General features: G+C 38.9%; 1 protein-coding gene across 10 annotated transcripts in view; it reads left to right on the top strand.

Moving 5' to 3' along the window:
* CYLD (ubiquitin carboxyl-terminal hydrolase CYLD) overlaps positions 1–24,827 on the top strand; it is a 187,379-nt gene that overhangs the window by 124,637 nt on the left and 37,915 nt on the right. For all 10 annotated transcript variants that reach the window (XM_071675141.1, XM_071675144.1, XM_071675139.1 and 7 more), the window contains 2 exons: positions 8,089–8,164; positions 9,151–9,304. In XM_071675141.1, coding sequence (XP_071531242.1) covers positions 8,089–8,164; positions 9,151–9,304 — 230 coding nt within the window. The remainder of the gene's footprint in view (positions 1–8,088; positions 8,165–9,150; positions 9,305–24,827) is intronic.

The raw sequence follows: 24,827 nt of genomic DNA, 5'->3' as shown, positions 1-24,827 counted from the left end.
AATCAGAGACTTTATGTGTTGAAAATTAAGTGCCTAAGGACAAAACATGGTGTGGGAGGGTTGATCACATTAGAAATGATGTAAGAGAGTTGTGTGATAGTAAGCAGAGAGTGATTGAGAAATCTGACCACGGTTTTTGAAATGGTCTGAACATACAGAGAGGGTGAGTGAAGAGAGACTGATTAAGAGGATATTCATGTCTTAAGTAGAGTACCTACAGTAAGATTTCACCGTGACAGCAGGGCTGGCACATAGCATTAACTGCACTTGTTGCATGGTAAATGATATTACTGTTTCCTCTTTGGTCCCACCTACATTACATAAGTATCTGTTTTGGGTTCATCTGAAGCTGATTTCAATCACACATCAGTTTTTATCGAGGATGTAAGGCATGTGTACGCGTAGGAAGAGAGGAAAGTGATTGGTTCTCAGTGAATGTAGGTTTGCGGCAGGGGTGTGTGATGTCTCCATGGTTGTTTAATTTGTTTATGGATGGGGTTGTTAGGGAGGTGAATGCAAGAGTTTTGGAAAGAGGGGCAAGTATGAAGTCTGTTGGGGATGAGAGAGCTTGGGAAGTGAGTCAGTTGTTGTTCGCTGATGATACAGCGCTGGTGGCTGATTCATGTGAGAAACTGCAGAAGCTGGTGACTGAGTTTGGTAAAGTGTGTGAAAGAAGAAAGTTAAGAGTAAATGTGAATAAGAGCAAGGTTATTAGGTACAGTAGGGTTGAGGGTCAAGTCAATTGGGAGGTGAGTTTGAATGGAGAAAAACTGGAGGAAGTGAAGTGTTTTAGATATCTGGGAGTGGATCTGGCAGCGGATGGAACCATGGAAGCGGAAGTGGATCATAGGGTGGGGGAGGGGGCGAAAATCCTGGGAGCCTTGAAGAATGTGTGGAAGTCGAGAACATTATCTCGGAAAGCAAAAATGGGTATGTTTGAAGGAATAGTGGTTCCAACAATGTTGTATGGTTGCGAGGCATGGGCTATGGATAGAGTTGTGCGCAGGAGGATGGATGTGCTGGAAATGAGATGTTTGAGGACAATGTGTGGTGTGAGGTGGTTTGATCGAGTAAGTAACGTAAGGGTAAGAGAGATGTGTGGAAATAAAAAGAGCGTGGTTGAGAGAGCAGAAGAGGGTGTTTTGAAATGGTTTGGGCACATGGAGAGAATGAGTGAGGAAAGATTGACCAAGAGGATATATGTGTCGGAGGTGGAGGGAACGAGGAGAAGAGGGAGACCAAATTGGAGGTGGAAAGATGGAGTGAAAAAGATTTTGTGTGATCGGGGCCTGAACATGCAGGAGGGTGAAAGGAGGGCAAGGAATAGAGTGAATTGGAGCGATGTGGTATACCGGGGTTGACGTGCTGTCAGTGGATTGAATCGGGGCATGTGAAGCGTCTGGGGTAAACCATGGAAAGCTGTGTAGGTATGTATGTTTGCGTGTGTGGACGTATGTATATACATGTGTATGGGGGTGGGTTGGGCCATTTCTTTCGTCTGTTTCCTTGCGCTACCTCGCAAACGCGGGAGACAGCGACAAAGCAAAAAAAAAAAAAAAAAAAAAAGTTTTACATTTAAATGTTTTTGTAGTTGTTTCATGTTTCATGTATGTTATGTTAGCTTCCTGACTGAGCTGTCATGCTTGAAATGTTTTATGTATCTTCTTGAATTTTTAAAATTTATTCTGATAATTGAGGGTTGCCAACCAGAATTTAAAAGCATATGTTGTTTTGATTATTTTTTTTGTCTCAAATTATGGATAACAGAGGTTTTACTCTACTTTGAAGTTTCTGTTACTTAAGAGAAAACCATATTCCATCATCCTATCTTACCCTTATTGTCATGTTCAGTTACAATTTTTAGTAATTAAACTCGGATGCCTTTGCAAAATCAAGAAAAACTGTCCACATTCTTTTTTCTTGCATTGAAATTCCATATATTTCATTGTAATGGACTAAAGATTGTGTTTGCATTCTTTTACTGTGAAAAAATCTATATTGGCCTCTGTTTATGAAGTTGTTTTTTGATTAGATGTTTTACTGTGTTTCCTTGTATCACTATTTCAGACATGTATTACACGAAGAGTCAAGCTAATGTATATAGGCTGCTTAGATATTAACATGGATCCTTCTTTATACTTTGGTGTTATGTGCTGCAAGGCTTCATGTTACGACATTTTGAGGTGCGATGCTTTGGACTTAGGACACCTTAGAGTTATGTTGTGTTATATCAACTTATGACACCGTGGTTCATCTTAAGTATTAGAAAAAGCAAAAAATGTTCTATCTGTATACTGTATTTTTGATATAGAAAATATTTTCTTTTAAGAATAAAGTACTTATTTCATAACTTAGTCACTGCTTCCTGTTAATGAGGTAACACCAGAAACAGGCAAAGGAAAGGCCTCATTTCGTTAATGTCCATTCTGTAACTATTATGTGTAATGCACAAAAATCACAACCCCCCATTCCACATCCAGGCCCCGCACACCTCTCCATGGTTACCCCTAGCTTCTCCATATGTCCTGGTTCAGTCCATTGACAGCATGTCACTCCTTTTATACCAAAGCATTCCAGTTCTCTCTACCCTGTTCATGCCTTTCATATGGGTTGTTTCGGGATAATAATTTTCAGAGCAAAAGTGATTTAACTCAGCATAATTATTCACACAGAAGCTTACCCCAAGTATACTTGGGACTGTAAGTAAAGGGATAAATGAGGTTCATCTTCAATATATGCATTCTTTTTAGCTTATTATGCACATACATGTATTGCTATCCTGCGTAGTTTGAGTTTGGTTCTTTTTGCTACAAATGTTTCAAACTGATCAAGGATTGTTTCTAATTGTACTTTCTCATTGAGCACATTGCTCTCATGTTGATTAAGACCATGTTGTTGCTCCTAGTGTATTCATTGATATTATTTACTTTGATTCTAGAGTTCTCACTTCCTCAGTACCATTTATGGTAATGATGTTGGACATAAGCATAGAAGTAAAGGAAAGTATATCCACATGTCCTGCAGGTGACATGAGAGTAATATGATAGGATTACAAGAAGCCAGAGAAACAGAAAAATAGGTTAATATACAAATGAGCTTAAGAGACCCTGATAGAGCATGATGAAAAGTATTTGAGCAAATAAATTATGAAATGAGTAACAGTATATCAGCATCACCGTACAAATATCCAGCAAGAAAAGAGATAGAAAGTGAAAAAAATGTCAAGTATCAAGGACTTATCATAGAAGAGAAACTTGAATGCAGGAAGCACATTGACAAGATAGTACTGTTAAGCCAGATAATGAGAGGTGTATAATGACAAGATAGTACTGTTAAGCCAGATAATGAGAGGTATATAATGAGAACTTTCATAATAAGAGACAAAAAGTTGATTATGAAAATATTTGATATATACGTAAGGAGCAGAACTGAATACTGCTGTCTTCTATGATCACCAGCAAACAAATGGAAATAATTAAGTTATTTAGAATTCAGAAACACCTCAATGAAATTTTAGTCATGGACCTCCATGGTGTAGTGGTTAGCATTACTAACAGACTGTCCAGGTTGAGCATGTATGTTCATATCCTGCTTGTGTTAGTTGGTCCGCAGTCATCCAAGCTGTGCATCCTCCCCTAGGCCTTTAGGGATTTGTCATTAAAACGGGTACCTTGTTTTGGATAGGGTGAGGAATGGGATGTATTTAGGGAAGCAGTGGTTGCATGGGCAAGAAATGCATGTAGTATAAGAGAGATGGGAGATGGGCAGATTAGAGGTATTTGGATGGTACTTCCATGGAAGGAGTGCAAATGACTGGGAGATATATGAGAAAGTGGCAGGAGGTCAAGAGGAAGGTGCAAGGGTTGAAAAAGAGGGCAAATGAGAGTTAAAGAGTATCATTAAAGTCTGGTGAGAATAAAATGATGTTTTGGAAGGAGGTCAATAATGTGCAAAAGACAAGAGAACAAATAGGAACATTGCTGAAGGAGGGAAGTGATATCAATGGTATGGACTCCCATGGTGTAGCAGTTAGCGTTCCTGACTGTGACGCATTCACGGACTGCCCAGAATTGAGCCCATAGGCTCGAATCCTGGTTGTGACAGTTGGTTCATGGTCAACCCAACTGTTCATCCACCCCTTGGGTGTAAGACATGTGTACGAGGAGGAATTGAGGAAAGTAATTGCTTCCTAGTGAAGGTTGACCTGTGGCAAGGATGTGTGATGTCCCCATGGTTGTTTAACTTGTTTATGGATGGGGTGGTTTGGGAGGTAAATGCAAGAGTTTTGGAGAGAGGTGTGAATATGCAGTCTGTTGGGGATGAAAGGGCCTGGGAAGGGAGTCAGTTATTGTTCACCAATGATGTGAGTTTGAATGGAAAAAACTTGTTGGAAGTGAGGTGTATTAGATACCTGGGAGTGGACATGGCAGCAAGTAGAATCATGGAATTGGAAGGAAATTGTAGGGTGGATGAGGGGATGAAGCTTCTGGGAGCACCGAAGAATGTGTGGAAAGAGAGATGTTTAGCTAGGAGGGCAAAATGGATATTTTCAGTGGTATGGTGGTCCCGACATTATTATATTTATGTGAAGTATGAGCTATTGAGAAAGCTGTGCAGAGGATGGCAAATGTGTTGGGGTTGAAAAGTTTAAGGACAATATGTGATGGTGTGAGGTGGTATGATCAAATGATTAAAGGGTAAGATTAAGGTGTGATAATAAAAAGTGTGGTTGAAAGAGCTAAAGAGGGTTTGCTAAAATGGTTTAGGCATACGTAGAGAATAAATGAAGAAAGATTGACAAAGATGGTATATGTTTCAGAAGTGTAGGGAACAAAGAACAAAGAATCAGACATGGAAGAATGGAGTAAAAAAGACTGAGTGATCAGGGCCTGATCATGCAGGAGGGTGAAGTGCACGCTTGGAATAAAGTGCATTAGAACGATGTGGCATATAGGAGTTGATGTGCTGTCAGTGCACTGAGCCAGAGCAAGTGCCACAATAAACCATAGAAAGGTCTGTGGGGCCTTGGTAGTGGATAAGGAGCTGTGGTTTCAGTGCATTGCACATGGCAGCAAGAGAATGGATTTGAGTGAATGTGGCCATTCTTCATCTGTTTCTGGCACTACCTCACTGATAAAGGAAGTGGCGATGAAATATGAAAAAACTACAGAAACATTTAAAAGAAAACTAGATATATGTAAAATTCATAGCAGCAAAGAGAAACAATACAATTCAACAAGCTAGACACATGGTGAGAGCTACATATTAGACTTAGTCTTATGGCAAAATTATATGATAGGTATTTGTTGATACTCCCCTTTCTTTCCTCTGCTTCTCACACATGAATCTTTTCGGTCAATTTTTTCTTTCCACATCCTCTTCATATGTCCAAACCATTTCAGTACATTCTTGCCAGCTCTTGCAATCACACTTTACTTACTACCACAACTTTATCTTTCACAGTTCTTTATTTTGCTATCAATCCTATGCAAACCATGTATTGTTTTCAGGCATTTCATCTCCAACATATCCACCCTCTTCTATTCTTTTGCACTTAGGGCCTAAGACACATGTCCATATGACATTGTCAGGATTTTTTTATTACTGTTTGATTATCTTTTCCCACATTAGTGAGGTAGTTCCAGGAACAGACAAAGAAAGGCTGTGTCTGCTCACATTCTTTCTCAAGCAGTCGTTTAATGCACTGAAACCACAGCTTCCTAACCACAATCAGGACTCACACAACTTTCCATGGTTTATCCTAGACACTTCACATGCCCTAGTTCAGTCCACTGACAGCATGTCAGCCCCTTGATACCACATCATTCATTCTATTCCATGTACACCTTTCACCCTTGTGCATGTTCAGGCCCCAATCGCTCAAAATCTTTTTCTTACCATCATTCCATCTCCAGTCTGGTCTCCCTGTTCTCCTTGTTCCCTCCACTTCTGACACATATATCCTCTTTGTCAACCTTTCCTCACTCACTCTTTCCAAATGTCCAAAGCATTTCAGCACACTCTCTTCAACTTTCTCAACCACACTCTTATTATTAAACACCTCTCTGTTATCCTTTTATTACTCGATCAGACCACCTCACACCACACATTGTCCTTAAATATTTCATTTCCTACACATCCTCTGTCCTTTGTGCAGTCTTATGTGTATCCCATGCCTCACATCCATTTAATAAAGTTGGTACTACCTTACCTATCAACTTACCCAGTGTTGCACTCCCAGATAATGATGTTTCTTTCCACATTGTTCAGTGTACCCAGAACCTTCACTCCCTCAGGATTTTTATTCCAAATTCACCAATCTTTCCCCTTATAGATGCAGATCTCTCCATCCACACACTTCTCAGTGCATCTTGGACCCCTCTCTCACTATGTAATTTACTTTGATCTCCTTAGTTTCATCGAATGCCACGTCCACTTCCAGGTGTATAAATCACTCCACTTCACTTCGGGTTCTCCCCATTCTGTCTTACTCTCAAACCATCCTGTCTCATCTTCTTGCTGCGACTTGTTTTGTTAACATTCACTCTCAACTTTTCCTTCACACATTCTTCCAAACTTTGTCTCCAGCTTCTGGAATTTCTCTGGTGAGTCTGCAACGTGTGTTGTGTCATCTGCAAACAGCAACTAATTCACTTCCCAGCCTCCACACCCCCACCTCCAGTATCCCATAGACCTGCTCTTTACTTTAAAAATTCTTGCATTTACCTCTGTCATCACCCCATCGATAACCAAATTAAACAACCATGATGACATCACACATACTTGACAAAGACTCATGTACACTGATGAAGCAGTCTCAAATGAGAACTCTGTGGTATACCAGTGGTGAGTCTAGTGCATTTTAAGATGGCTCCTCTGACATGTGTTCTTTGTTTCCATTAACTAAGTTAATGTTCTCTCCTTTAAAAGGGTCTTTCCTTTATGCATGCTTGAAAATCCAGCTTCTTTACCAACCTCATATTGCTTAATTGTCCAGGAACACAATCTGCCAATTCATTTTTCATCTTAATGGAGTTTCATCTGTTACAGAAGTCAAAGATGTATGTAATACATGACCTCCTTTTCCTAAGCCCATGTTGTCTCTCACTTAGGTAGTTTCTCATTTGGAAGGAATCATCCATTTGCTTAATGATGATCTTTTCATATGTTTTGTAGGCCATACTCTCTAAGAGATACTGGCTTGTAACTTTGTAATTCCCCAATCCCATTTCAGAAAGATAGGCAGGATGTTTGCCTTTTACCTTTTTCATTGATACTAGTCCCTCTTCTAGCAGTTTTAAGAATATTTCAGGTGAGCTGTCAAGTATTTCAGCATATTCTCTCAACACATATGGAGCCTTCATTTGGTCCATGTGCCTTACATGGCTCAAAACCTTTACTGTTTTGTAATCTGCTTACTTCTTTCCACACAAAATATTTTTCTTCTTCTCAGCTTACTTTCCCTCCTCTTTAACCCATCTTGTATTTCATGGAAGATCTTGCCTTGATGTAGACTTTTGGAGTTTCTACTATGGAAGTTGAGCTCATTGCATTCCAAGATGTATTTTGCATTCTTTGCTTTGGTATTGGAACTATAGTGTCCTTCACTGTGAATGCACTTTTAAATTTATCATTCAGTTCCTTGTATATTTTCTTGTTGTCTTCAGCAGCTGTTTCCACTGGATTCCTTAGCTTGATAAGCTACTCTATAATCAAATATTAATCTTGGTGAATATGGGAAAAGATTAGCATGATCTTTGTTTTGTTCACACTTTTGTTTTCAATATCTCCATTTCTATCTTACAATACTATTTCATTCTTTGTTCCTTTATATATTTATGTATGTGTGTATTTGCAATTCATAATCTAGTTTTCCTTTTGTTGCCAGCCAATTACCCATCTTGAAAGATGTGTCATATGTAAATTAGGTCATGTCTAGGTATATTTTTGATAGAATGTTGTATGTATTTACGTGTTTTATGGGTCCAAAAGATGAAAATTAAAAACTTGATATAGTTTACACTTTAAATGAATGCCTAGAATTTTGTTGACTCCTGATGCTTACCAATCATACCATGGATTTCATAGATTTGGAGTCATTCGGTGGATTGGCACTGTACCTGGAGACAAGAAGGAAGGACGAAAAGTTGCTGGCGTAGAGATGGTGAGTGAGGCATCCTGCAAAGTTTAGTTCTTAGATTAGATTTCACTTAGGAGGTTGTTCAACAAATAAGACATGCTAAAAAGCATGTCTTTTTTTTATATAAATAGAGGGTAGGGGAGAAAAAATACTTGTATTCCCTGCATGTTGCAGAAGGTAAATAAGAGGGGCTGGAAATTGTATGTTAATTTAGAAAAATTAAAAACGGAGTGCTCATCCTCCTCAAAGGCTCAATTTAGGGTGATGAGTGATTTGAAAGCAAAAGTAGGGGCCATTTGATATTCAGTGATGTGAATAGAAATGGTGAAAAGCTTGTGGACTTTTGTGTTGAAGGTGACTTGTGATTAGGAATATCTTGCATAAAAAGAGGGACATGCATATGTTTACATGGGTTAGTAGGATAGCTGGAAAGTGGGCATTTTTGGATTATGTAGTACATTAATTGATATGTATGCTTAAGTCAGAATCTTGGATGTGAATGTGCTAAGAAAGGCAGCTAGTGGGATGTCTGAGCATTACTTGGTGGATGTGATAGTGGAGCTATGTAGAGGCTTCAAGAAAAGAAGAAATGATATAGGTGAGAAAAGGATGGTAAAAATAGATGAGTTTGGAAAAGAGACTTGCATGAAATGACCTTAGTTCTAATTGACTGTTTCAGAGCTTTAATGTATCTCATAGGTAGTTTATCTCTCCTTCTTGTGCCTTTGACTGTGTTCTGATATATCTTATTTTTTTTTTTACACTTGATTGCCATTTCCTTCTTTATCAAGATAGCGCCATGAACAGGTGAAGAAAGGCTGCATCTGCTCACTTCCATTCTCTAAAACTACAGCTCTATCAACATCCAGGCCCCACAGACCATTCCATGGTTTACCCTGGATGCTTCACATTCCTTGGTTCAGTCCATAGACAGCATTGTAACTTTGTCTTCTTATGTATCTTGTTTTCAGGGATTCAGTTATTTAATATTATAGACAATACTTTTACAGGAAGATGCGGAAGATGGATTATCAGATGGAACCTTCAGTGGTAAGCGTTACTTCACATGTCCAACTGGGAAAGCATTATTCGTTCCACTACGTATGTGCCATAAAGACAGCAGATTTCTTGAATCACTATCATCCAACCCGAGGGCTAGCCTAGGTAATGTATTACTAGTTTTTATATTTCAAATACATACATATGGCTTACCATCCTACCCTGGAATCCCCTTCTCTGGGACACTGGCAGTACTGAGTAAAACCACAGGTCGAGAAGTGTTATGATATTTTAAATGTTTTTTGTGGGTTTAGTGCAGGACAGTTGAGGTGTAAGTGTTCAGCGTTTTCAGTATGGAAGATGCATCTTGGCCGTGAAAGATTTTGTGATGTGTTGAAGTGGTGTATTGTTGGAAAGGTTAATGGTGTCCAAAATGCAGATACTACAGCACAACTTGTACATGCTTTGGGATGATTGTTTTAGTTGAACATATGTTTAAGACTGGTTTCATAGAGCAGTTATTTAGGGTTTGTCAGGTCATCATGTTATGCATTTTTGTGCTGATGTCTAAGGTAGGGGAGAAATTTTTATTTCCACTGAGGAGTTGGTATTTGTGTTATTGTCATGAAGTGGTTTGGGTGGGAGGGTTCTGAAGTTTTTGTGAAGAAGTAATTACTGTACTGAGCATGTTGCAGTGAGAATATGTTGAAAATATGTTTCTTTCATTGTGCAAATATTGAATATTTGTTTTTGCTAGGTAGCTGGTGAATGTTCTGATTGCTCTGTTTTGTGTGGTTTGCAGTTTTGTTATGTTTACTTTGCTGGAAAGTTTCAGAAATGTTGGACTTTGTTGTGTAACCAGAATTGTTTGATGATAAGTACTTAGATTACAATTGGGCCAAAGTCTGTTGTGTGGAAGTGTGATATCTGATTAGTGTTTTTGTTACTGGATGAATGTTGAACACTTATATTGCCCTGTCTCTTAACTCTGTATATCTGTATTATGTCTTTACTGTTATGTCTGTACTCTTAAACACACCCAACCTAAGCCAGCTACCAATTTATCAACCACCCCTAAGGGGTGTTGGGTTGGGAGTCTGGTTGACTGGTTGCATAGGTTGATGATGTAGAAGTTATGGAGTTGGTTTACAAGTAGTTCACCTTAGAAATCTTCATTGTGTGTTGAGCTTAGCAGGAAGGTGAACATTGAAATCTGCACCCTGTGGCTCACTCACATCTGCCACCACAACCTGTCATTAGCAGACAGTAAATGACTCGCCTCCAAGGCCCTTCCATGCCTGACAGATTGTCAACCTGCCCATCTCCTCAAAATAACCACATTCACCTCCTTGACCATCCCATTCATAAACAGATTAGATAGCCATGGTGACATTACACAACCTTAATGAAAACCCACCTTCACTTGGAACTACTCAACCTCCTTTCTTACTACTTCCACACATGCCTTACTCTTGCAATATAAACTCCAACGACCAGTTATGTCAACCTTGTCATGTGGTTTCTTTAGATCCATGAATTCCACAAATTCTTTGAGAATTTTTCACAAAAATTCATCAAAGTAAACACTCCTGAAACCACACTGTTCATCCCAAATCTGTTACTTGGTGTTTGCCACCACCCTCTCAGTCACCATTCTCCTGTACATGTTGCAAGGTTTACTTAACAGACTTATGCATCTGTAATTTAAATATCCTTTTTTATACCCTTGCTGTTACAGAATGGCACAATACAGGCATTCCCCCAGTCCTCAGGCATGAGGTGAGTCAGTACGTATATTGAAAATCTGAACAATCAACAGCACAGTCACCCCTTTTCCTATAAAATTCAGCATCAATCACATCTTCACTTGCCACTTTGCTAAACTTCACCATTACACAAAGCTTTCACCTCCTTCTCTTTCCAACAGATTACTTGCCATGACTATCACATCACTAATCTCCACATCCAAAACACGCCACATCTGCCATTCTCATCATTGAACACATCCACCAGCCCTTCAAAATTTCATTCTATCTCTTCACATAATTTCTGCTTGTTATTACTTCCTCATGTTATCTCTTCACTTTGATGTCCCCCCCCCACTTTTTTTCCTTCTTCCAAAACATTTTCTTATTTTACCCTGAAGTTTGCCATTATTCTCTCACTTCATCTCTTATTTACCCTCTCTTTTAGCCACTGCATTCTCTTTTTGGCCTTTTGCCAATTTCTGTTATACGTCTACCAATCACTCACACTCCTTCCATGCATATAATACCCATATACCTTTCTTTCTGTTTTGCTGCCAGCTTAAATTTCTCAGCCTGCTACCCTTTTTCACATACCCACTCCCATCTACTTGCCACACACTTCTCTCACATATGTAAGCACTGCTTCCCTTAATACTTTCTCTTCCTTGCCTACCCTCCTAGTTTTATTTACTCTAACATTTTGCCATTTTTCACCCAAAGTCTCCCAGTATCTCTTCACATGAGTCTTTTTATCATGCTCACTTTCTTTAACCACCCTTTTTCTGCCTATATCATTTCCTCTTTTCCTAAAACCTTTATAAACTTTCACCTTTGCCTCCACAGTGTAGTAATCAGACATCCTGTTAGCTTCCCATCTCAACACATTCACATTCAAGGGTCCTTTATTTAGCATGACTGCCATTTTCACCTACTTCAGTAATCCCCTTTTACCATCTTCCCCACTCACCCAAGGACAATGGTTACCATTTAGAATAAGGCTTTTATGCATCAGGTTTTATTGCAGAATATATCCTATAACTCATGTATGGTGGGGTATGTCAGGCAGCATGATACAGCCTTAAAAGTCATATGAGACAATTTGCCACCTCAGTCACCCCGTGGTATTGAGAGTGGAAGGATGCAACTCTTACTCACTGTCCTTGTGTTTCGTGATATTTTTGCAGTTTCTGTTCTGATTGTTTATTTTTGTTTTATCTGTAACTAACTATGGGAGAAATTGTCCACAGAAGAAAAGGACTGTATTCTTGTTTGGAAGCAAGAAATTTTGTCTACAAGCAAGATTTCAAGATTTACTGGCAGGGCTGAGTTCACCATGTGTACATTGTTTTCCATCCTTCTGACATCATCTCTTCTCATAAGATTTGGTCCGCTTGACCTAGGAAGACCAGTAAGGCAACTTATAACTTAATAGGGATTTTTTTTTTTTTTTTAACATCCTGCTTTATTGGGCTATCAGTTACATTACCTTATGTAGTTAAGGAAAGGTGGATGTGAAGATCTGAAAGTGAGTCTAGTTTATTGGTTGAGGGCTGTGTGTATGCTGTATTCTCAGAATCAGTTAGAGTATTTCTATTTATTTATTTTTGATGTCTTTGGCAGTGAAATGTAGGATCTTTAGTTCCTGGTTGAAGTTTTGTGGAATAGTAGGATAAGTTTGTGAAGAGCAGGAGTCTATTCTTCACACTGTTTTTTGGATGTTAGTGCAAAGCAGGGCCAGCCCTAACCTTTTGGGGGCCTAAGTCATGTTGGGGAACCCTTCAGACTTCCCTCAAATTGATAGCCTTAATGGGGCCCGGAGGCATGCCTCTAAAACATTTGAAAATCTATGGTGTCTAGAATGGCATTTCCTACTTTCAGAAGGCTGCCATATAACGATTGAGACTAGGGGGCCCCCTTAGCAGTCAGAGCCCTACTTGCCCTACTTGCTGCTGCTAGGAGTACGAGGGTACTTTGGGAGTTTCTAGCTGAGTGGTTGCATGTCCACTGCTTTGAGTAGTCCTTAATGGATGGAAATGATGTGCTATGGATGTGGTACCACTCAAGACAGTTGAACATCTTATTGAGTAGTGCCGTTTGGCAATGGGCTGAGGTACTCTGGAGTTCTGGGGTTAATGTCACCAACTTGCATTAGTAGTTGAGATGATGACCAAGCCATCATTTTCTAGTTGTGAGGAAGTGTGTGCAAATGTGTAAGATGTTTGGGTATAACCATGGCCCAGCACAGCAACTTGAAGCTGAGCTCTGCACAGGAGTGGGGAAATACAAGCTGCTTTGGAGCAAGAAGTCTGACGCAAGGCATAATCTAACAGTGACAGGTAGTTGTTTGCAGTTTTTGTTTTGTTTTGGTGGAGTTAGTTGCCATGCAGTTTGCCCTCGATTCCCTGCTGCAAGAGATAAGTAGTATGTCCGGGGAGAGGGACCTAGATGTTCTTGCAGTTACTGACATTGAGCTTTTAAGGGAAAATGAAAAGAATGGTCTTGGAAGTGTCCAAGTGGAAAAGTCAGGGGTTAACTTAAGTTGTGAGAATGTGTTATAGAGTTGAAGAAAATAAGTTTTAGACTGATGATGGTGAAAATGAAAGTGGAATAGGTGATATGGGTGAGTCACTGCTTATGCACCTGGTTGTGAAAGGAAGGAGGAAGATAATGAGTGTTTCAGGAGGAGCTAAGTAAGTGCATCAGCAATTTTGATGCATGGGATTAAGTGTTAGTGGTGAGAGATTTCATTGGAAGTAGATGATGTGGCAATTAAGGTTATATCTTGGGGAATGGTGTACCCAGTGTAAAAAAAAAAAAAGGTAAACAGCTTGTTGAGTTTTTACTGATAAAAGGTTGGTGATTGGGAATGCCAATTTGAAAAATGTTGTGTACATAAACATATGTGGGCAAGAGGGGTTAGTAGTGAGCAAGTATTATTGGGTTATGTACTAATTGATAGGAAGGTAAAGGAAAGACTAATGGATGTGCATGTACTGATGAGGGCAGCTGGTTGGTTGTGTGAAAGATGTAGTGGCATCAGGAAAAGAGGAAATAACACAGGTGGGAAGAGAATAGGTGAAAGTGGGTGTATTTGTAAGGGGCTAAGTCTGGAGATAACATGAACGAAACTTAGGGAGTGGATAAGGTAAGTCGATAGTTAAAGAGAAAAGGGAAGTGTATGGGCATTACCAGTAGGGAAAGAGTGCAAGTAATTGGGAGATGTACAGGAGAAAGTGGCAAGTCAAGATGAAGGTGCTGGGGCTGAAAAGTGCAAAGGAGGGATGGGATGAGCAAGTATTGGCAAATGGGTCTCTGGTATAGATATACTGTTCAGTTAAGAACACTCAAAAATTTGATGGCTCTGATATAGATACACTGCTTAAAGTACACATGGATGCAGTAACCAGAAACAATGGGGTCAAACTTAAAAAAATAAGACTTATTGTTAATATAAAGATTTTTTTATACCTGTATGCTGTCCCAACCAAATTGGGGTAGTGGTAGGAACAGACAAAATAGTAATAATTTACACACAACGATTCTCATGTTGACTTATTTCATCCTCCAAAACAGCCTGCAATCCATTATCAAGCTCTACAAACGAATCCATGGTTTCTCCATGAGTGCTTCTTATGCTCAGATTTAGCCCATTGACAATATGTGCCCCTGTATACCACATCAGTCCAGTTCATTCTACCCTGTGCATGCCTCTCACTCTGCTAAATGTTTATGCCTTATCTTCAAAAGTATTCATACATGCTTGATAGGGCTACTGTAGCTATACTTATATGGGATGTCTTTTCTTGCCTTCACTTAAATTCAGAGTCACACTTTCTTGATTTGCAGAGATACTTTATGTCACTATCAACTATAGGTAGATTTGGGAAGGAATCCCGCTGTGCTAGTTGCCCATATAACACAGAGGGAGAAGGTACAGCCCTTTCCCTATCAAGCATGTTCAATTGCTGTTTTGTGCAATGTTGCCGTTCAGCCATGTGGGCTCAGCCCAGCAAATTAGTGCTTGCCTCTGGGTCACTAATGATGGTGATATTGATTGGATATATGTTGAATGTGATTTGATTGTAATAGGAAAGTGATCTTGATTATGATATAGAGGAAATAAGAATGAGAAATACCCCCAGCATCTTCATATGACCTTTTTGACCCCGTCCCCTAAATTTTGGGGCTTCATAGTTTAAGGATTAAAGACATTGTCACCTCACACCCTCTTTCATTCCATCAATCCATTTTCTTTGTCTCACATTCCCCTTGCACCCTCAGCTTTTGGCATCTAGATACTGTTATTCAATCTTCCTTTGTGAATCCTCTCCATATGTTCAAACCACTTCAGCTCACCCTGGTCAGCTCTAGTTTTCGACTGTGCTTAATACAACAATTTTACAGTGTCAGTCCTCTCATTAACAGTACTTCATACTACTTATTGTTGTCTGACATTTCATTTTCAACATATCTATGTACTCTGGTTCATTTACATTTGGGACCCAAGATTCACATCCATACATTGTTGATGGGACTAGTATGCCTTCAAAGTGCATCCATAACATTAACCCTCTCTCCACCTTATGACTCACTTCAGCCCCCATTTACCATCTGCTTTCATGTGCACTCCTGATTGCCTAAAGCTCTTCTACCTCCTTACTTAGATTTACTCTGAGACCATTCTTTCACATTAGAAATATTTTATTGGGGAAGGAGCATCTTGTAATATCATGAATGCCAAAATGATAGTCTTAATTCAAGGAAAGGAACATGATTATTTCCTGTGGGTAAGTCATCATTAAGTGAATAGAAATGAATGTACTGTAGATTCGTAATTCTTTCAGCAGGTAATCTTGATGCAGACCAGTTGGCCATATGTTACTTGTTTTTCTTTATCTTCTATGTGCTTTATGTACTTGAAAAGTTCTCTGCTTTTTGTTATTTGTGTATGTGATATTTTTGTTTTCACTAAAGACTTTGGGAGCATAAAGGCAAACATTTTGTATTACATAAAAATCACATAAAAACATGAGTTGGTATTTTTCACTTAATCTAACCCTTCTCTGTGTAATAATTCTGAAGACTTCATAGGTACTAAGAAGACAGTTAGCTATATATGTATATTACGGAGGATTGCTTGATGTCATACCATTCTTTTTATGGCTTAGTTTTTATATATTATGTGGTATTGTTTTGTGGTCACCCTAAACTGTGAGGTATTCTTATACATGTTATTAAACTTCCTCGCATATATGCACGATAGGCATGAAAGGCAAGGGATAAGTGGAGACTTTTGCTGTGGCCATCCCCTTATGGTTGATGGGATTAGAGGGAACAGACTTTATAGATATAGATAGACAGTTATTAAACACAGTTAGGTTGATGATTTTTAATGAAATCTGATAAGGTTACTGTCCATCAGTATAGAGATCTTGAGGCATCTGTGCCATCCTGGAAGGTCAGTTACTAGTACAGATTTATGAGTTTTCTGATTTTTTTATTTAATTGAAAATTTTCTGTGTTCATTTCAGAAGGTAATTTCCCTGCAGTGAGATTATGCTGTTAATAGTTACAAACTTTATAGATAGTATTTTTTACTGCTGTTTGCTGATCACAAGCTTCTGCTAATGGCCAAATTCTTGAGGAGAATTTCCACCACCTCTTCAGTGCAAAAATAGATTGTCAAGGAATCAGATGCTTGATTTTGTGTTGCAGCTTTTTGGCAGATGATTATTTATTTTTTTCCACCCCACTTTGGTGTCTTTATTTTTTTTGAAACTCAAATGAATTATATAGTAGGTCTGTCTTATGGCATAGGAGGGGATAAAGTGCCTGCACAAGGAGCAACTGGTTTTGATCTCATATGGGCTCATCCTAGGAACTGTAACATGTTGGTAGTTGGAAAGCTTTTGAAAAATCTCTGTATCTACTAACATGTTATTGTAAATAAAGGCTTACATACTGGTCTGTTACAATAATCATCTGTTAGTGTACACTTTGTTGTAATGCACAGATAAGCTGTTCTTCAGAGCAGCTTCTTTTGTGGTGTTTCTCAGGCCTTTCTTAACATCATTTGTTTTCCAAAGTAGCCCTTTTGTTTTCATAAACTGTACATTCACCATTATTTGCATTTCTTCACCCACTTATGTACAGCAGTGTTTAAGCAATTCCCTTACTTGCCCTTCACCTATGCAATTCTTATTTTAAGCTGTTGAAGCTGTATGGCTGATATTGGTAAGATAGGCAAACACACAGCAATGAAATGTGAGTCTTGCTTAATGTGAGCAAAAAATGAACTATATAGAAGTCTCTTGGGGCTCATGGGAGTTATGCCCTAAAGATCTGGTGGTGGCAAAACCATAGTTGGCAAGGCTTATGGGAAATAGGGGATGAGATGGAACTGCTCTTGAGAGACATACTTCAAATCCTTTGTGAAGCACTTTGAGGTTAGAAATCATTGTATTATGCTTCAGCAACATGCTTCTTCTACAAAGGTACAAATGAATGATGTACAGAATTTTAAAGTAATAAAGAAATAATAGCTTGGTAGTAGTATTTCACCCCTGATGCCTTTGGCCTTTGGCCTCATTACTCTGACAGAGCAGCAAGCCAGCTATGCTTCACAAAATAATGCCTTTTTTATTATGGTTCACACTTTTGACATATGTATTGATACAAAAATGCCTCCCAATGAACACTGCTTTTTCATAACATGTAAGGTGATCAGTTAGGTTCACATTTCTAAATGTACTCTGGTAAGTTTTTGAAGGATAGCCTGCACCTAAATTAATTGGGAGCTTTGCATTTTGGTACGCCCTTAAGTGTTTACATGTGCATTTTGGTTAAAAAGTGCATCCTGTGTGGAGCAGATCCATCCCCTCCAAAGGAACCTTTCCAAATATTTATCTTAATATTTTAAGAGAATTCTGAATCTTGGTGAGCTATCAGCAATAGAGATCTTATCGAATACTCAGTTCCTGGATGCACTCTGTATGATAGGGATGGGGAAAAGAAAGTAGGCAATGGTTTTCTTTTGTTAAAGCTCATTTAAATCTCATAGTAAATAACATTGTAGCAGTTGACAATGTCAAATTAATTTTTGTAAAAATTGAAGATAAACTTCAAAGAAAACAACCATAGGAATGGATGAAGACAAGCAAGTATGAATATGTGTGTATATATGTATATGTTATCCCTAGGGATAGGGGAGAAAGAATACTTCCCACGTATTCCCTGCGTGTCATAGAAGGCGACTAAAAGGGGAGGGAGCAGGTGGCTGGAAATCCTCCCCCTCTCGTTTTTTTTTTTTTTTTTTTTTTTTTCCAAAGGAAGGAACGGAGAGGGGGGCCAGGTGGGGATTTTCCCTCTGAGGCCCAGTCCTCTGTTCTTAACGCTACCTCGCAAACGCGGGAAATGGCGAATAGTATGAAAAAAAAAAAATATGTATATGTCTGTGTATGTGTTTGTATATGTATGTATATGTCTCTGTGTGTGTTTGTATATGTATGTATATGTTGATATGTATATGTATGTATATGTGCATGTATAGGCGTGTTGGAAGTGAAATGTTTGAGGATGATATGTGGTGTGAGGTGGTTTGATCAAGTTAGTAATGAAAGGGTAAGAGAGATGTGGGGTAATAAAAAGAGTGTGGTTGAGAGAGCAGAAGAGGATGTATTGAAATGGTTTGGTCACATGGAGAGAATGAGTGAGGAAAGAATGACAAAGAGGATATATTTGTCAGAGGTGGAGGGAACGAGGAGAAGTGGGAAACCAAATTAGAGGTGGAAGGATGGAGTGAAAAAGATTTTGAGTGATCGGGGCCTGAGCATACAGGAGGGTGAAAGGCGTGCAAAGAATAGAGTGAATTGGAACGATATGGTATACCAGGGTTGACGTGCTGTCAGTGGATTGAACCAGAGCATGTGAAGCGTCTGGGGTAAACCATGGAAAGTTTTATGGAGCTTAGATGTGGAAAGGGAGCTGTGGTTTTGATGCATTACACATGACAGCTAGAGACTGAGCGTGAACGAATGTGGCCTTTGTTGTCTTTTCCCTAGTGCTACCTCACGCACGTGCGGCGGGGGAGGGGGGGTGCCATTTCATGTGTGGTGGGGTGGCGATAGGAATGGATGAAGGCAGCAAGTGTGGATGTGTACACGTGCATATACGTATATGTCTGTATAGCATATGTGTGTATACGTTGAAATGTATAGGTTATGTATATGTGCGTGTATGGGTGTTTATGTATATATGTGTGTGTGTGGGTGTGTTGGGCCATTCTTTTGTCTGTTTCCTTGCACTACCTCGCCAACGCGGGAGATAGAGACTAAGTATTTGGGTGGGTTGGGCCATTCTTTCGTCTGTTTCCTTGCGCTGCCTCACTGACACTGGAGACAGCGACAAAGTATAATGAATAAAATAATGACACGGGCAAAAGGCATTCAATTATAATGGATAGAATATAGATATATAACATTAATTGTATGGCCTTGATTAGGGCCTCAGCTTCCCTTGCTGTCTCATCTAACAAAAAAAAGATGAAATACATTCTGTTGAACTGCTAAAGGTAAATGAGGAAAAAGACTCAGGCATAATAATCTCTGGTGAACTAAAACCAAGTAAGCAGTACACAGAAGCAGTGAAAAGAGTGAACTAGATTCTTGAACTTGGGGAAGGGTCTTCAAATTTAAGTTCAAGGATATCAGTCTTGATCTCTATGATTCACTGGTTTATCCACATCTTGAATATTGTGTTCAGTTTTGGAGAGAGTACAGTGTCGAGCTATCAAGATAGTCCCAGATTGAGACACAAATCCTACAAGAGCAGATTAAATGACTTGAATCTATTTAGCTTAGAAAAGAGAAGGTTAAGAGGTGATCTTGTGCAAGTATTCAGGGTTATCAAAGGCTTTGATAATCTTGATATATCAAGTTACTTAAGACTTGATTTGCCAGATTTTACTTGTAGTAGTGGATACAAACTTGTGGGCAAATGTTTTACCTTGAATGAGCTGAAGTCCTTATTTGTTTTCTCAGGATTGCTAACATATAGAATGATTTGCCAATTAGTTTGCTTGAAAGCAATGTTATAGATACCTTTAAGAATAGACTTGATTAATATGTTGCTTCTTCCATAACTTACATTATTTGCACCTCCTTAGTCACTATGAAAATTTGCAGGTTATTCTTTTTTTTTCATTATCCATATGCCTTCTAACATTTACCACACTAATCTGTAAATTTATGTTATCTTCCCCATCACAAACAGCCTCAGAAGGACCCAGTAGTCTGTTGCTGTTTGAATTCCTTTGTGGCATATTCAACTGAAAAGCTTCTGATGCTGGTGTCTGAGTTTGGGAGAATGTATAAGAGGAGAAAGTTGGGAGTAGATGTTAATAAAAGCAAGGTAATTAGGTTTAGCTGTGAAAGGAGAGGGGTAATTTTGGAGTTAGAATGAAAAGAACATAGAGGAGGTGAAATGTTTTAGATATCTGGAGTGGATATGACAGCAAAGGGAACCATAGGAGCTGAAGTGAGCCATAGAGAGGGTGAGGGTGTAAAGGAATGTGCAGAATAAGTGGTCATTGTCTTGAAGGGCAAAGGTGGATGTGATTGATTGTATAGTAGTCCCATCGGTGCTATATAGATGTGAAGTGTGGACCTTAGACAGAAATGTAAAGGATAGTGTAAATGTGTTGGAAGTTAAATGTACGAGGACAATTTGTGATATGAAGAGAGTTGATAGACTGAGAAATGATAGGGTGAGAGAGATATGTAGTAGTAACAGGAGTATGTTTAAGAGAGCAAAGGTGGATATGATTGATTGTATAGTAGTCCCATCAGTGCTATATGGATGTGAGGTGTGAACCTTAGACAGAAATGTAAAAGATAGTGTAAATGTGTTGGAAGTTAAATGTATGAGGACAATTTGTGATATGAAGAGAGTTGATAGACTGAGAAATGATAGGGTAATAGAGAGATGTAGTAGTAAGAGGAGTATGTTTGAGAGAGCAAAAGAGGTTTGCTGAAATTGTTTGGACGTAAAGCAAGGATGCGTGAGGAAAGGATGACAAAGAAGGCATATGTGTCAGAGGAGAAGGGAACAATGAAAGGGAGACCGAAGGAGGAATTGGAAGAGTGGGGTGAAAGATGCTTCTAAGGCTGAGCGTCTGCTCATGCATAAGGGTGCAAACAGTGCAAGGGATAGAGCAAGTTGGAGCAATGTAGTGTACAGGGGATGACATGCTGTTAATAGGTTGAACCATGGTGTATGGAGCAGTTGGAAGAAACCACAGAAAGGTTTATGTATCCTGGTTGTGGATAGGCAGCCCTGGTTACAGTGTATTATAAGTGATGGCTAGAAAGTGGATGTAAGTGAATAAGGCCATTTTCTTCATCTGATCCTGGCATTATCTCACTAATGTAAGAAATAGCAGACATATAAAGGAAATATGATTGTTGCTATTATTGTTATTATATATCCCCAGGGCCCCTCCAACAGGGTTTCCCACAGCTTCAACACCACAGTCAATAGCATGGTAGGGATGGACTTGCTTGGAGTGAGCTCATGGTTCTTTGATAAGGTTGTTCTCAGACTGCAACCATGCCAAAGGTGATTTTCCACAAGTAGGCAGAGTCTGTTACTGCTGTCCCAATATATTATACATAAATAAGTAGTTAACTAAAGAAAGGTTTATTGAATTCAGGCAGTCATTCAGCTGAAGATATACATTTGAGATGTTACAGAACTGTGGAGTTATGATTGTAAGTCTTTGATTAAACACAGGAGAGCTTAAGATCAAGGTGGGACTGGATACTTTTACACTTTGGATAAGCACATGATTAAAGGATATCTGCATATTACAGTAGGTTTTACTAAGTAAAGTCTTTGGTTTATACATTATGTATTTAGTTGTGATTATTTGAGAGTTTATTGAAAATTACTCCTTAATTGAATTGCAGTCATATTGTGGTTGACAAACATTATTTAATGGTGAGTGTTTGTTGAGATAGTGTAATTAAGGAGCTGACATTCACATAATTAAGAGAATACTAAGTTATTTGTTTGCTTAATTGTACACTTGTTCATGGATTATTTTATTAAATTCACTGTTATAGGTATAAAACTATTCTTGTTATCTTTTTGTATGAGCACTGATTGGATCATGGTGATTGTGGTGACAGATGTCTTTCAATAGAGTTTGGGTGGGAGGAGGTCTCATTGACAGTGGTGACATGATGAGGATCTTGTTTGAGTTTGTTTCTGTTATTGTCATGGTGTGTTTATTTGGCGACCTCATCTCTTGACCCTTTAAAACATTTGAGAAGATTTACGCAAAGTGCTGAGCTGTTGATTCACTACGTCGTTGTTCAGAGTTGGAATATATATCAGTGTCACGATGTTTGGGCTAGGCGACCTCAGCTGTGACACATCCCGTTCCAGAAACACTCACTGAGTCACCAGTTTACCAGGTCACTGGTAAAGTTATCTAATATAGATTCTTGCATGGTCATATTCATTTAAAGTAGACAGTTTTGTGTGAAGGTGGTAGGTCCAATCAGGCATCATTATAGTAAATGCCATGTGCTAGGTAGATCAGTTGGAAGCAGGGTGGCAACTGGACTGAGATTTTGTTATGTGAATCTGTTTGTTTAAGCATTATCCATAATTGGATTTGGTTATAGTGGCAGTCAATTAAAAAAATCTGATTGATGGGTCCCATTTCAGATCTGTTTGCAAACAAAATGAGATGCACTCAGTTTCAACGAGAATAGTTGGAGATGTCTCTGCCTGTTTTATCCACAGTATCTCCTTTTAATGGTTTCAAACAGACCATTACTCAGTTGGATTGTGTTGATAATTCCATTCTGGTTGAATAAACTGTGGTTCCCAAAGCAGTAAGAGAAGTGCAAGGAATCCATGGAACTTCCTTTTTGAAACTATCCCTGTTAGTTTAAAGGTTAGTGCACATTAGGTAGCCACCAAACTCCAGTGCATTTCAAGTTTGGTCTGTTGGGAATTCTTTATATCAGAAATCTGGTTGTCAGGGGCTAATTTAAGGGCGTTTTTCATCATAGGTCACATTGACTTGGTTTTACTTATCATAACATTTTAAACACTGTTATGGTTAAGACTGAACTGTGTACAGAGGTGTTGGGCTGAATTATACCATTGTTAATTTTTACCACAGTCTGTTGTTTTGCCTTGATATTAAGCTGTTTCACTGAGGATAAAATTTGATGGGGAAAGGTTTGAGTATGAGTTCATTGAACTGTTTATGGTAAGCAACAAAGATTCATGATAAGCCATTCAAATTTGTAGAATAATTTCTGATTTTGGGAGAGTGTGTGAAAGGAGAAAGTGAGTAAATGTGAATAAAAGCAAGGTTATTATATTTGATAGTGGAGAGAAACAGGGTAGTTGGGGTGTGAGTTTGAATGGAGAGAACTTGAGGAAGTGGAATGTTTTAGATATTTGGGAGTGGACATGGCAGCAGATGGAATCATGAGAACTTAAGTGAACTGTAGGATGGGTAGGGGATGAAGAACCAGGGAGTATTAAGGAATGCATGGAAAGAGGGGTCACTGTCTGTAAGGGCAAAGAAAGGTGTGTTTGATGATATGGTAATCCTGACAGTGTTGTATGGATGAAAATCATGGACCCTAGATGACAAATTATGGAGGAGAGTGGTTGTATTAGAAATGAAATGTTGGACATTATGTGGTGTGAGGAGAGTTAATAGAATGAGAAATGATAGGACAAGAGAGAGGCATGGTAATAAGAAGAGTCTGTATGAGAGAGCTGAAGTGAGTGCACTGAAAAGATTTGGACATTTGGAAAGGGTGGGTGAAGAGAGGATGACCAAGAGGGTATACCTGTTATAAGTGGAGGGAACAAGGAAAAGGGAGACCCAATGGAGGAGGTAACTGGATGGTGTGAAAGATGCTTTGTGTTCAGAGCCTGAGCTTGCAGGAGGGTGTGAAGTGTACACAGTATAGAGTGAATTTGAGCAATATGGTATGCAGGAGTGACATGCTGTCATTGGGCTTAACACTGCAAATGAAACAGTCACGGGAAACCATGGAATGGTCTGTGGGGCCTTTTCGTGGATAGGATGCTCTAGTTTTGGTGCATTATACATGACAACTAGAAAGTGGATGATAGCAAATGAGATCATTCTTCATCTGTCCCTGGCATTACCTCACTAGGTGGGAAGTGGTGAACAAGAATGAAAAGAATTGCAAGTTTTTTGTCCCATTCTCAATTTTCTTTTAAAGTTATCAGATGCTGTCTGTTATTTTAGGTGAGTGCTACCTAAGTCACAACAATTCCCAAGACTTTGATAAAAGAGCCTCCTAGGTGGTAATTTTTATGAGAAGAGTTACCTTAGGGCTTTCGCCTCTTAAATTAAACTTGTTCACCTTTAGATTACCGAATCATGACTACACAGATGATGGGCAAGCTAGGAATATCCTTAAAAAGTCAATGCTGAGCTTTTGAAAAGCGTGTGTTTAAGTTCACATGGTGAATATTTGACTCTTGAGACTTTCACACTCTTTTACTCTAGATTATTCTTTTGCTAAAGCTGCTGTAACATATATTCACTTCTTCATAGATCTTAACATATCTCAGTAGATTTTTTTCGCTTTCACCTTTTACATTTCTTTCCTCCCCTTGCTCTTGTACCATGATGGAGTCTTGTTTTGTGTACAGAAGGACAAGCAAATATTCCTCCATTTAGTCTCCATTTTACAGTGGTATCCACAGTTGATCATTCAAAATGAACTTAAGCCCTTCTCATTAGTAAATCATCTGTACTTGTAATATTAAACCATGTGTTCATATAAACTAAGTAAAGGCTGAGAAGGTTATCATTATAGCACATTTCATATTCAGTACTCACAGCCAACTAACCCTTACCATTCCCACTTACAGGA

The sequence above is a fragment of the Panulirus ornatus genome, chromosome 20 (assembly GCF_036320965.1).
Source record: "Panulirus ornatus isolate Po-2019 chromosome 20, ASM3632096v1, whole genome shotgun sequence".
In the NCBI taxonomy this organism is placed as follows: domain Eukaryota; kingdom Metazoa; phylum Arthropoda; class Malacostraca; order Decapoda; family Palinuridae; genus Panulirus; species Panulirus ornatus.
This window is presented reverse-complemented; position numbering and strand designations above follow the sequence as displayed.